Here is a 13,248-nt window from a genome sequence, read left to right as displayed (position 1 = left end):
AATTGACTGTAATTTTTAAAATATACCATACTTAACAATTTCTTCACTGTTGGTGAACATTCAGGTTGTGTCTTTGTTTTTTTGTATTACCAAATATATTTAGATTTTGCCTACTTTATTTTATTGGTTTAAAGCTTATGAACACTTTCATTGTTCTTGGTACACATTAGAGGTAGCTTTTTTGTTTGTTTATTTTTAGAGACAGAGTCTTGCTCTGACTCCCAGTCTGGAGTGCCGTGGTGCCATCATGGCTTACTGCAGCCTTGAACTCCTGGGCTCAAGCTAGCCTCCCGAGCAGCTGGACTGCAGGTGTACGTCACCACTCCTAGCTAATTAAAACAATTTTTTTTTTGTGGAGATGGGGTCTCACCATGTTGCCCAGGCTGGTCTTGAACTCCTGGCCTCAAGCCCACCTCATCCTCCCACCTCAGCCTCTCAAAGTGCTGGGATTACAGGCAAGAGCCACTGTGCCCCGCCTCAGAAGCTAACTTTTTTTTTTTTTTTGAGGCGGAGTTTCGCTCTTGTTGCCCAGGCTGGAGTGCAATGGCATGATCTTGGTTCACCGCAACCTCTACCTCCTGGGTTCAAGCGATTCTCCTGCCTCAGCCTTCCGAACAGCTGAGATTACAGGCACGCGCCACTGTGCCCGGCTAATTTTGTTTTTTTTTTTTTTTTTTAGTAGTGATGGAATTTCTCCATGTTGGTCAGGCTGGTCTTGAACTCCCAACCTCATGTGATTCGCCTGCCTCAGCCTTCCAAAGTGCTGGGATTACAGGTGTGAGCCTCCACGCCCAGCCAGAAGCTAACTTTTAGAAGTCCTTTTATGCTGGTAAAAATAATCATGCAAATCTGTTTTGCAGGTCCGAGGTTATGATTTCAAAGCTGATATTTGGAGTTTTGGAATTACAGCAATTGAATTGGCCACAGGGGCAGCTCCTTATCATAAATATCCACCAATGAAGGTGAGGCTTGTATTCCAAATACTACCCCAGCTCAAGTCCCAATTCCTTTTCAGAGCCATTTGCCAGTCTTTTAATTTTTTTTATTGTGGTAAAATACACATAACATAAAATTGACCACCATCTTTAACCATTTTGAGTATATAGTTCAATGGTATTAAATGTATTCATCATGTTGTGCAGTTGTCACCACTATCCGTATCCAAGCTCTTTTCATTTTAAAACTGGAACTCTATACCCATTAAGTCGTTAACTCTTGATTCCCATTCTTAGCCCCTTGGCAGTCACTTTTTGTCTCTATGATTTTGACTACTCTCAATACCTCATATAAGTAGAATCACACAGTGTTTATCTTTGCATGGCTAGCATAATGTCCCCAAGGTTCATCCATGTTGTAGCATGTTGCAGAATTTTCTTGCTTTTTAAGGCTGAATAATATCCATTGTGTGTGTGTGTTGAGAAGCTAACCATCTACAGCATATTATTTATGTGAAATACACGTAATAACTCTGGGTTTTAAACAACTGATTCAGATATGAACTTACAGAAAATAAATTTGTGTGTTGGTAGGGGGATGCCTGTATTGAAAAATCTTGACCACAACAGTTAAACTTTACTGAGTCATCACAAGTTTATAGTATATTGAAAATTCTTGCAGGTTTTAATGCTGACACTGCAGAACGATCCTCCTTCTTTGGAAACTGGTGTTCAAGATAAAGAAATGCTGAAAAAATATGGAAAATCATTTAGAAAAATGATTTCATTGTGCCTTCAAAAAGATCCAGAAAAAAGGTAAAATATAAGCAAAAGTCTACTTTTCTCTCTAATAAAACATTGTGAGAAGTCTAAGAGTCACATACTCGTATGTACAGGAAATTATTTTCAAAAGAACTAAATATAAACTTAAAAAAAGTATACAGAGACCATTATACTGGATTGGAAATGAATTGATTTCTACCTTCTTTGTAGTATACAGTGTACCCTTAATAGTTCAGCTTTTTCCTTGTTAATTTCTTATAAAGTTGTACATTGTGAATTCTGTATTAATAAATGCCAAGTTAGTGGAGAGGTTTGTTTTTAATTTGCACTTAAAATTTATAAATGAATGTCTTAATGCCATTTACAGTATTAATAAAGGAAAGACACATAGAAAATTTATATTTAGTGTCTAATAATCATACTTATTTCCATGTTAGAAAGATATTTTAGTAAGTGGACCAAAAATTCAAATAGCTTCCTTATCAATATTAGACAGATTGAATGACAAGTGAGGAAATAAATAAGAACATCCGATATGTGTAACTTTATGAATTAAGCAGAATCGTAGAATGTTGGGGATCATTGAGTACAATCTTTTATTTTTGAGGTCACTTGATACTTAGTCATAGGAGTAGGACTTGAATCTCAAAGTCCTGATTCCTAACTTAGGGCTCTGTTCCCTCTGAATCTTATTTGTCTATTTCACATATATATTCCACTCAGCTTCTTAGCACTGAGTTCTTTAATTTTTGTTTCTCTAAAGATCATTAAAAGGGAAAGACTTTGATGTTCTTGATCACATCTCTAGTATATGTAATAGGGTTTCAGAATTTATTGTTGGAAATATTGGAAAGGGTAAGAAAAACAGGTAGCAAGATTTATACCTGTGTTTTTATAATTTTTTTTTTCTGTTTCTGAGTAAACAGTTAAAAAAGACAGGAAACACTTTTTTTTTTTTTTTACCAAATTAGTTGGTTAAAGGAACAAAATTATCTTGTTACAAATACCTAGAAATGCCAGATAAAATCTATCCAACTTAGAGATTCTCAGATGCCAGAAATAATGAGGAAGCCCTAAGTTAAAGAAGAAATATTGTGAACTAATCCTGTGGCTGTCTTCAGTGGGTCACTATTCATTCTGATAACCTACTGATTTGGATGTGTAACTCCCATGTGAAGACTGGAATTGAGATCTTGGGTCCACCCAGTGGGGAGTTTGAACTGAGATTCTTCTTAAAGCTAAGAACTTCAGATGTCTGTATCCTTAGTAAAAGGATAGACAAGAATAAAAATTGTCATCACCAAGAGACAACAAAAACCTCTCCTGAATAATCAAGCCCTTCAACCTGGACATTCCACAGGTTTAGAGTCTATACTACCTGTGTTATCCAGGAACCCACAGGATTAGAAAGTTAAAAAAGCTTCACCAAATCACTTTTTATTTTTGACGGAAGTAGTCACAGAGCTGCACTGGAAGAACACTTTCAAACTCTAGCTCCCATTGGATTCCTGAATATAATGCCCCACTGTAATAAGGTCACAATCCAAAATTAAGAAACACACAGTGAAACAATGCATTATGAACTAGTTAGCAGACACAAGGAGAAGGATTAGTGCTCCAAAAGATTTAGGTAATGCAGTGATAATCTGAAAAGATATAAAATTAAGTATATTGAAAACAATTAAAATTGTAAGAGAGGAAATCAGACCCACAAGAAAAGACTGGGACTATGACAGAAGAACCAAATAGCAATGCCAGAAATGAAAAATACAGTGATTAATGTTTAAAACTTTCCATGAGTGTGAGCTGCACTTATTGACTCACTTCCGATGAGTAGAGTATGAAAAAGGAAAAATAGCAACTTTTCAATGCACCTCCTCTACCCAATGACCAAGATTAACATCATTATTAATAATACATTGATAAGACTGATGTACCTCTTGATATGGTGCAACGAGAAGGGCATATAACCTGTGAGGTATTCTTCCTCCAAATCCGTAACTTCGGTCTATAATGAGAAAACACGAGACAAACCCAAATCGAGGAATATGCAGCAAAATACCTGACCAGCACTCTTCAAAACTGTCAAGGAAGAGAGACTAAGAAACTGTCACAGATTGGAGGAAATTAAGAAGACGTGAAGATGGAAAGCAACAGAGTATCCTATACTAGATCCTGGGACAGAAAAAGGACATTAGTGGAAAAACTGGAGAAATGGAATGAAGTCTGTAGTTTAATTAATAGTATTGTACCAGTGTTGATATTTTAGTTGATTTCTTTATTATTATACTGTGGTTATGTAAAAGGTTCACAATAGCAGAAGGTGGTGAAGGGCATGTAGGAACTCTGTACTAGCTTTGCAGCTCTTCTGTAAGTCTAAAATTATTATAAATCTTCAAGAAAACTGGAAGCTATAGAAAATCTGTTCCAGTTTGTAAACCAAAATTAAACTTTGTTTAGAACATTGCTAAGTTAAAGTAACACGCAGAATGGACTGGTTAAACAGAACAACCAATAAAACAAAAAAGAGATTATTTACTCATCAAGTACCAGGCACTGTGGTAAACACTTAACGTATATTGTTTAATTCTCACAGTAATCCTTTGAGGATAGCACTGTTATTTTCTTTATTTTACAAATGAAGAAACTGAATCACAGAGAGGTTAAGTAACCTCCTCCAAAGTCACGCAGCTAATAAATGGTGGAATCAGAATTCTGACCCGTGCAATCGGTCTAGAGTTAGCCTGTTTTAATCAGACTACACTATACTGAGGAAATTGCTCAGAATGTAGCACAGAAAGATCAAAGAGGGAATATGAAAGAAATATTAACATTTGGAGGGTAGACTGAGAAGGTTCAGTATGTTTGTGTGTATGCACATACATACACACACACACACACACACACACACACACAACACACACACACACACACACACACACACACAAATGTACATATACATGAACTTACCAGGAAAGACTAGAGAGAATGTAGGAGAAGCGATATTCAAAGAAATAATGGCTGAGAATTTTCCAGAGTTGATGAAAGACCTATATTCTCAGAGTAAAGAACCATCCCCCCAGAATTCCAAGCAGTGTCCCCCTTCTTCCACTTGTACACGTTGTTGTGAAACTACTGGACACAAAGCAAAGACAAACTCCTACAGGCAACCTCGGGGAACAGATTACCTACTGAGGATTAGCAGGTAGACTTGACAGCCACTTCCCCAATAACATAACAGTTGAGGCCAGCATTTAGTGAAATGCTCAGAGAAAATACAGTCATGTGTCACTTAAAATGATGAGGATACATTCTGCAATATGTGTATTAGGCAGTTTTGTCATTGTGTGAACGTCGTAGAGTGTACTTACACAAACTTTGATGGTACAGCCTACCGCATGCCTAGGCTATTTAGTGTAGCCTGTTGCTCTGACTACTGTCAAATACACAGTATATTGTTGGCCAAAGCATTAAGAGGCCCATGACTGTGGCTTTAACCCAGAGTTCTCCACCTAGTCAGAGTATCATTCAAGAATGAGCATGAAATTATTTTGCACACAGAAATTGAGTTTTCCAGTCACATTCTGTCACTTAAAGAACCCATAAGTTGTGCTTTAGAAAGAAGGAAATGAAGTCAGAAGAAAGGAATGAATAATAAAAGCAATGTTGAGCAATCACATTGTTGAGCATATTGAAATCTTGAGAGAATGAAAAAATAAGATTGATGTAGGATTTCAGTTTGCATAGCACTTTCACATTTATTCAACTTTTTAATCTTTATAATAATCATCTGAGGTGCTGGTTCTTGAACTTGAATGCATATTGGAATTACCTGGGGAGTTTTAAAAATTACTAAAGACAGTTAAAGATTCTGCTTTAATTGGTATGAGGTACAGTCTGGTCATTGGTTTTGTTTGTTTGTTTGTTTTTGAGACAGTCTTGCACTGTCGCCCAGGCTGGAGTACAGTGGCACAATCTCGGCTCACTGCAACCTCCGCCTCATGGGTTCAAGCAATTCTCCTGCCTCAGCCTCCCTAGTAGCTGGGACTACAGGTGCACGCCACCATGCCCTGCTAATTTTTGTGTTTTTTTAGTGGAGACAGGGTGTCACCATATTGGCCAGGCTGCTCTTGAACTCCTGACATCGTGATCCACCCACCTTGGCCTCCCAAAGTTCTGGGATTACAGGCGTGAGCCATGGTGCCCGCTGGTCACTGGGATTTTTACATTCTTCCCAGATAGTTTAATTCTCAGCAGTGTTTAAGAACTACTGCTCTTAGGGGCTTGGCCAAGTAATACTGAACCTTAGAGAGGTTGTGATTTGCTCAGGATCAGGTAGGTGTGTCACAAAATCTTTTAAAAGCTTGTAAAATTGACAGTCATGTCTTTACTTAAAAGGAAATAAGACCATGAAGAAATGAGTTAAACACTGAGTTTTGTTAAATTTGGGGAATATACTTTGCTTTTAGAATTTTCAGTTTTAAAGGGAGATTGTGAAATCTATTTTTAAGGATCTGTGGTTACCTAAATTGAAGGCTGGCAGGCTACCATGTGGCAAGAAGTGGAGGTCTTGATTTGGTCCATTTCCTCTTTGTGTGTTTAAATATATTTTTATGCCTTGCTAAAAATGTTAGATAGATATTTTCTAGCTTACTTATTGGGAAATAATATTAAATATTAAATTAATATTATTAAATAGCAAATATATTAGACTCTATTAAGAAATTATGCTTCCAGAAAAAACATTTCACTAATGATTTTTTCAAAGAATCTACAATAATTATTATCAGAATATTTGTTTTGAGTTTTTTATTTTATTCAGTGTCCTGTATCAAGTTTATTTTACTTTTGCTTTTTAGCAGTTTAAGGAAAGTAGAGTATACTGAGTTTTTATTTTGCTGTTGAAAAATTTTTTTCTCATTTTTGATGATGGAATCTCACATTACACTTGAATTAATTGTAAAAACATTTCTTCCCTCCCTCCCTGGTTTTAGACCAACAGCAGCAGAACTGTTAAGGCACAAATTTTTCCAGAAAGCAAAGGTAGGAAATTCCAGCTTTTGATTATGTGTGTTCATAGGATGCTCCTCAATTACTCAGATTGTGTTCACTGCTTAGAAGTTGGATGATTATGTTTGGAAAAATGATGGTAGATAAAATAATTGCAAGCACTATGTATACAGTCTTTGGTAATTAAGATAATTGCTTCAGAATTTAGTAAATCCGTTTTTAAATATTAGGTTAAACTGATCATAGGAACAATGATTATTAAATTTTGCCATTATAAATATAATTTGTGAAAAATACTGAACTCTGGTTTTAAGGTTTACTACTGAATTTGTAAACTCTCATTTCCCAAATAAATCAGATAGTAGGATGTTACTGTAGTTGGAAATGTAGGACCATGATCTCAAAGAACATACAGTACAGCAAACTCTTCATAGACAATGGTTCCTGCAGTGTACTACATCTTAATTTTCTGTCTCAATTTATGAAATTGTGGTAGTAATGTACTAAAGGAGCTTCAGAGTGAAAGAATGAAAGTTTTTCTCACACTTCATTACAGAATAGTTACTATATCACATGTTGATTATGGTGAACATTTTTGTGGGGTTTTTTTTGGTACCTTAAAAACTTATAAGAACAAAATACTTACTTTTCCTCTCCAGAATAAAGAATTTCTTCAAGAAAAAATATTGCAGAGAGCACCAACCATTTCTGAAAGAGCAAAAAAGGTAAATTGGAATTTAACTCAGTTTTCCTGAAGAATTTACTTTATTTTTTGCATTTTGAAAACATGTTAAGTAATACATTGTTAATAGTATATGAGAACTACTGGTTTTCTTTCGGTCCTTTCTAAAGCATTCTTTGATACATTCATTCAGCAAATATCTTTGGTCTACTGTATGCCTTGGTATTACTCTGCTATCTTTTAGGATGAAAAGGGATGCTAGACTGTAATTGGTAAATTAATTCTAAACTCTGATAACTGTTTCCAGCTACCAGAGTGAGTTGTGATTTTACATAGCATTTATAGCTTTGGGTATAAGTCACAGTACCCTCTTTGGAACTCCAAATTTTCTACTGCCTTTACAGAAAGACTGAAAGAACCTTATTATGCATATGTAATTTCTAAGAAGTTTGGTCATGATGTGAGCATACAGAATGCTTTAATATCTCATTTTGGGCAGACTATATTAATCTTCCTGTCCATGATACTTTTATGAACCTCTGTGAGAGCAGGGAGAAGAAAATCCTACCTTTTCCCCGCTCTTAGTTCTCTGCTCAAGCACATTTATCCAATGTGAAGGAAAGGAGGCAGTTTGGGCTTCTGTTGATGATAGACTTGAAGAAGGTAAAGGTCTTACACCTTGTATAATATAGCGGTAGGCCTGTCCAAGAAGTTAGAAGCATTATGTCTAACAGTGGCTTATTCTCTTCCATAGATCTCACTGCTTGGGAATTTTGATATATTCCGAGAATTTAACACAATAAAGAACCAGAAATGTATATTAAATACTTGGAAATGATATTCTTAATAAGCACTGGTAAAACAGTTAACTTGTCTCTATTTTAGAGATGTATCTTTTTCAGTGGCTATAATCCATCGTTACATATCAGAATCTCTTGGGGACTTAAAAAAAAAAAAAAAAAAGAAAGAAACATAGACAGTGTCATCCCAAACCAATTAAAGTCATGTCTCTAGTGAATGAGACCTGGAAGATTATTCTCATGGATAGCTACTACATTAAAAACTCACTTGGCTCATTCATTCACTTTATGTCAAGTCTACTCAAGTGGCCTTTCCTCAGAATAATATTCTCTGATTACTAAAACAGTACCCTCCCATGACTCTCTATCCCTTTACCCTACTTATCACCATCTGACATTTTACAGTCTTTCTTTACCATTAGAATAAAAGCTTAATGAGAACAGGGACTTTTTTTCATTGCTGTATCTTCAGTGTGCCTAGAATAGTTCCTGACACATAGGATATTCTTAAATGATATGTATGTATTTCTATACTTATTAATAATATGTATAAAATTTCTATGCTTACTATTGTTTATAATAAATCCCATCTGAGATACATGTTGATTTATATCTGAAATCTGATTAATTTAAGAAGAGTAAGTTGGGTGCGGTGGCTCATGCCTGTAATCCCAGCACTTTGGGAAGCCAAGGCAGGTGGATCACTTGAGGCCAGGAGTTCAAGACCAGCCTGGCCAACATGGTGAAACCTCATCTCTACTAAAAATACAAAACTTAGCCCGGTGTGGTAGTACATGTCTGTAATTCCAGCTACTCGGAAGGTTGAGGCATGAGAATCATTTGAATGCAGAAGAGGGAGGTTGCAGTGAGCTGAGATTGTGCCACTGTACTCTAGCCTGGGTGACAGAGTGAGACTCTAAAAAAAAAAAAAAAAAAAAAAAAAAAAGAGCGAGCCTCAGACCGGGGATATAGTGACTCATGCTTGTAATCCCAGCACCTCTGGGAGGCTGAGGTGGGAGGATAGCTTGAACCCAGGAGTTCAAGGCCAGCCTGAGCAACATAGTGAGACCCCATATCTATAAAAAGAATTTAAAAATTAGTGAGCTATGGCGGCGTACACCTCTGGTCCCGGCTATTCAGGATGTTGAGGTGGGAGGATCGCTTGAGCCTGGGAGGTTGAAGGCACAGTCAACTGTGATCATACCACTGTACTCCAGCCTGAGTGAATACCTGCATGTATTTCCACCCTCCTGCCAAAAATTATATACTAAAAGAACTGTTAAGAGAATAAAAAGAGATCAAGCACGGTGGCTCACGCCTATAGTCCCAGCATTTTGGGAGGCTGAGGCGGATGGATTGCTTGAGCTCAGGAGTTCAAGACCAGCCTGGGCAACATGGCAGACCCTATCTCTACTAAAAATACAAAAATTAAAATTAGCCAGGCATGGTGGTGCGTGCCTGTGGTCCCAGCTACTCAGGAGGCTGAGGTGGGAGGATTGTTTGAGCCTACAGGGCAGAGGTTGTAGTGAGCCAAGATCATGCCACTGCACTCCAGCCCAGGTGACAGAGCGGGACTGTGTCTCAAAAAGAAAAGAAAAAAGAATAAAAAGAAAAAGCATAAACCTCTAGTGGACAAAAAATGGGAGAAGTGAAAGCTGCAACCAAATTTTTAAAACTTTGATGCCCATGAATTAGTGGTAAAGGACTTGGCAAATCAGCGAACTATAATTGCTAAGCCAGTATTAAGAAAAGCTTGGAAGCTACCATATACAACAGAACCCTGAAAGGTAAGGGAATTAATAGTGCCAGGTACCTCCAGAAATGAGAGTGAAAGTAGGGCTAAAAACAGGAAGATTGGTTGAAAGTCTTAAGATAGAGTTAGACTCTGGTCCCTCCCCTACTCCATGCTGCACTCCAGGAGATGTCTGGAGGTTTATTCTGCAGAAGGGTAAAGAAATGGTCTCTGAACTGAAGGACACTAGGCACAGTTAAAGATGGGAATAACTTACTGAGAAGGGCATTTAAGTAATTGTTTACACATTGAATGTTAAGAATCTATTCATATCACTTCATTCAACTCCTGGAACACAAACATTAAGGCTTATTACCCCCTAGACAAGGCATTGAAAAATCCTTATTTGATCAATCTGACTAGCCTAAGAGGAAAAACAGAAGTACTGACACTGGAGGTGGGAAATGCTCACCCACATCACTCTGTAGTGAAGCAAACTCCACCCACTTAAAAGCTCAGTGTTTCCAATCAGTGCTTTAGTTCCTTGCTTTTAAATATGAGCATAGATCTAGGATCACAGGATACCTCCGGGAAACCTCTTAATGTGAAAAATAGAGGTCAAAATAAACAGAAAAAAAGAGAAACTTACAGGAAACAGACTATATAGGAAGATAATTTAAATAAAATCATGACTGTCTTTAGAAATAAGAGTTTATATTTGCCAGGAGTGGTAGCCCACGCCTGTAAATCCCAACACATTAGGAGGACAAGTCAGGAGGATCGCTTGAGCCCAGGAATTCTAGACCATCCTGGGTAACAAGGCAAGACCCAGACTCTACCAAAAAAAAAATTAGCTGGGCATGGTGGCATGTGCCTATGGTTCCAGCTGCTCGGGAGGCTGAGGCAGGAGGATCGCTTGAGCCCAGGAGGTAGAGGCTGCAGGGAACTGTGTTCGCACCACTGCACTTCAGCCTGGGTGACAGAGCAAGACCCTGTCTCAAAAGAAAAAAAAAAGAGTTTACATTCACAAAAAGTGAACATGATACTATTAAAGAAGCATTTGTGCCATGACAATTCAGTGAAGACTAAAGAATCATCATCTTCAAATGGCCTTGGTACAACTGAATATTCACATGCAGAAGAATGAAGTTGGGTCTTTTAGTCTCATCCTACAAAAAATTAACTCAAAATGGATTGTTGACCTAAATATAAGAGCTAAAGTTATAATACTGTTGGAAGAAAATATAGTTATAAATCTTTGGGAATTTGAACTAGGCAAAGCTTCCTTAGATATGACACCAAAAATACAAGCAATAAAAGGAAAAAGTAGGTAAATTGGTTTTATCAAAAGTTAAGACTTTTGTGCTTCAATAGACGCTGGCAAGAAAGTGAAAAGACAACCTACAGAATGGGAATAAATATTTGCAAATCATATATATGATAAGGGACTTGTATCTAGAATATATAAAGAACTTTTGCAATTCAATAATAAAAAGACAACACATTTTTAAAAATGGGCAAAGGATCTGAATAGAAACCTCTTGAAGATACATAAATGGCCAGTAAACACATGAAAAGATACTCAGTATTATTAGCCATCAGAGAAATGCAAATCAAAATAACAAAGAGATACCACTTCACACCCACTAGGATGGCTATAATCAAAAAGACAGTAACAACTGTTGGTAAAGATGTGGAGAGATTGGAACACTTCTGCACTGGTGATGGGAATGTGAAACGGTGCAGCCACTTTGGAAAGCAGTCTGGCAGTTCCTCAGAAGCCTAAACAAAGTCACCATGTGACCCAGCAATTCTACTCCTAGGCACACGCCAGAGAATTGAAAACGTAAGTCCACACAAAAATGTGTACGCTGCTCATAGCAGCATTATTCATAATAACCAAAAAGTGTAAACAACCCACATGCTCATCAGCTGATGATTAGATTTATAAAATGTGTTATATTCATACAGTAGAATATTATTTGACAATAAAAAGGAATGAAATACTGATACATGCTATAGCATGGATGACCCTTTCAAACATTATGCTAGTTAAAAAAAGCCCATCACAAAAGACCACATGTTGTATGATTCAATTTATGTGAAATGTTGAAAATAGGCAAATGTAAAGAGACAGAAAGTAGATTGGTGGTAACTTTGGACTGGGGGTTTTGGAGAGAAATGGGCAGTTACTGCTAAAGAGTATGGCATGTCTTGTGGGGAGTGATAAAAATGTTCTAAATTTGATGGTAGTGATGGTTGCACAACTTTGAATATACTAAAAATCATTGAACTGTATACTTTGAGTGGTTCAGTTGTCTGGTGTATGAATTATAAGGGAGCTTTCAGAGAACCAGGACCAGTACCAACAAAAAGCTTTTGGAAATTGAAAACATAGAAGAAATGAAAAATTCGATACAAAGGTTGAAATTTCCCAGAAAAGAGTTCAAAAGGCCCAGATATAGATAACAAAAAAGCTGAGATTAGAGGACCATTTGAGAAGGTACAGCATTTGAGTAAAGAGAATTCCAGAAAAGGAGAACTGAGAAAAACAGAAGAAAGTAAATCATTGACAAAATAATTCAAGAAAAATGTCCAAAACTGATGGTCATGAATTTCCAGATTGAAAGAGTCTTGAGTACTCAGCACAATTAATAAAAATAGACTAATGCTAACATACGTTACCATGATAAGTCAGAATACTGGAGGCAAAAAGAAGAATCTGTAGTCTTCCAGGGAGGGGGGAAATGTCACAGATAGGATCAGGAGTCATGATGACCTCAGTAGCACTTCTGGAAGCCAAACAATGAGGCAGTTTTCTTCAAAGGTATGAAAGAAAATAATTACTGATGCAGCCTTTTCTTTTTTAACCAATGAATGAAGTGTGAAGATGGAATCAAGATAAGTTCAGAAATGCATGACTTTAATACATGCTAATGGTGGAGATGGTGCTTAAACTAAAAACAGAAGTCATGTGATCCAGGACGCACAATCCTCTGGCTGATGTTAGAATTAGATCTGAAATAGGAGACATGCTGTGAAACCAGTCTAGGATGGAACAGATCAGGAGGTTCTGGTGAGAGTCTTCTTCAAGAAGATGATACCGACAGAATACCCATTTGAATGTGGTAAAAGGAGATATAAACAGCTGAGAGAGAATAAATACTAACTACAACGGAAATAGAAGTGGTAATATACAATAAGGCTCAGCTCTGAATATGATATATATAATCATGTTATGTAAACACTGAATATTGATCTAACCAAAATTATAGTATATCTTGAGAAAAGAATAGAGAGTTCCTA

At 36.8% G+C, this 13,248-nt stretch overlaps 1 protein-coding gene across 3 annotated transcripts in view; it reads left to right on the top strand.

Moving 5' to 3' along the window:
• The window catches only part of OXSR1 (oxidative stress responsive kinase 1), a 96,801-nt gene that overhangs the window by 62,109 nt on the left and 21,444 nt on the right, over positions 1–13,248 (top strand). For all 3 annotated transcript variants that reach the window (XM_032162061.2, XM_058442359.1, XM_058442360.1), the window contains 4 exons: positions 861–962; positions 1,618–1,751; positions 6,713–6,761; positions 7,388–7,453. In XM_032162061.2, the coding sequence (XP_032017952.1) occupies positions 861–962; positions 1,618–1,751; positions 6,713–6,761; positions 7,388–7,453 (351 nt within the window). The remainder of the gene's footprint in view (positions 1–860; positions 963–1,617; positions 1,752–6,712; positions 6,762–7,387; positions 7,454–13,248) is intronic.

This window comes from Hylobates moloch, unplaced genomic scaffold, assembly GCF_009828535.3.
Source record: "Hylobates moloch isolate HMO894 unplaced genomic scaffold, HMol_V3 SCAFFOLD_8, whole genome shotgun sequence".
Classification (NCBI taxonomy): domain Eukaryota; kingdom Metazoa; phylum Chordata; class Mammalia; order Primates; family Hylobatidae; genus Hylobates; species Hylobates moloch.
This window is presented reverse-complemented; position numbering and strand designations above follow the sequence as displayed.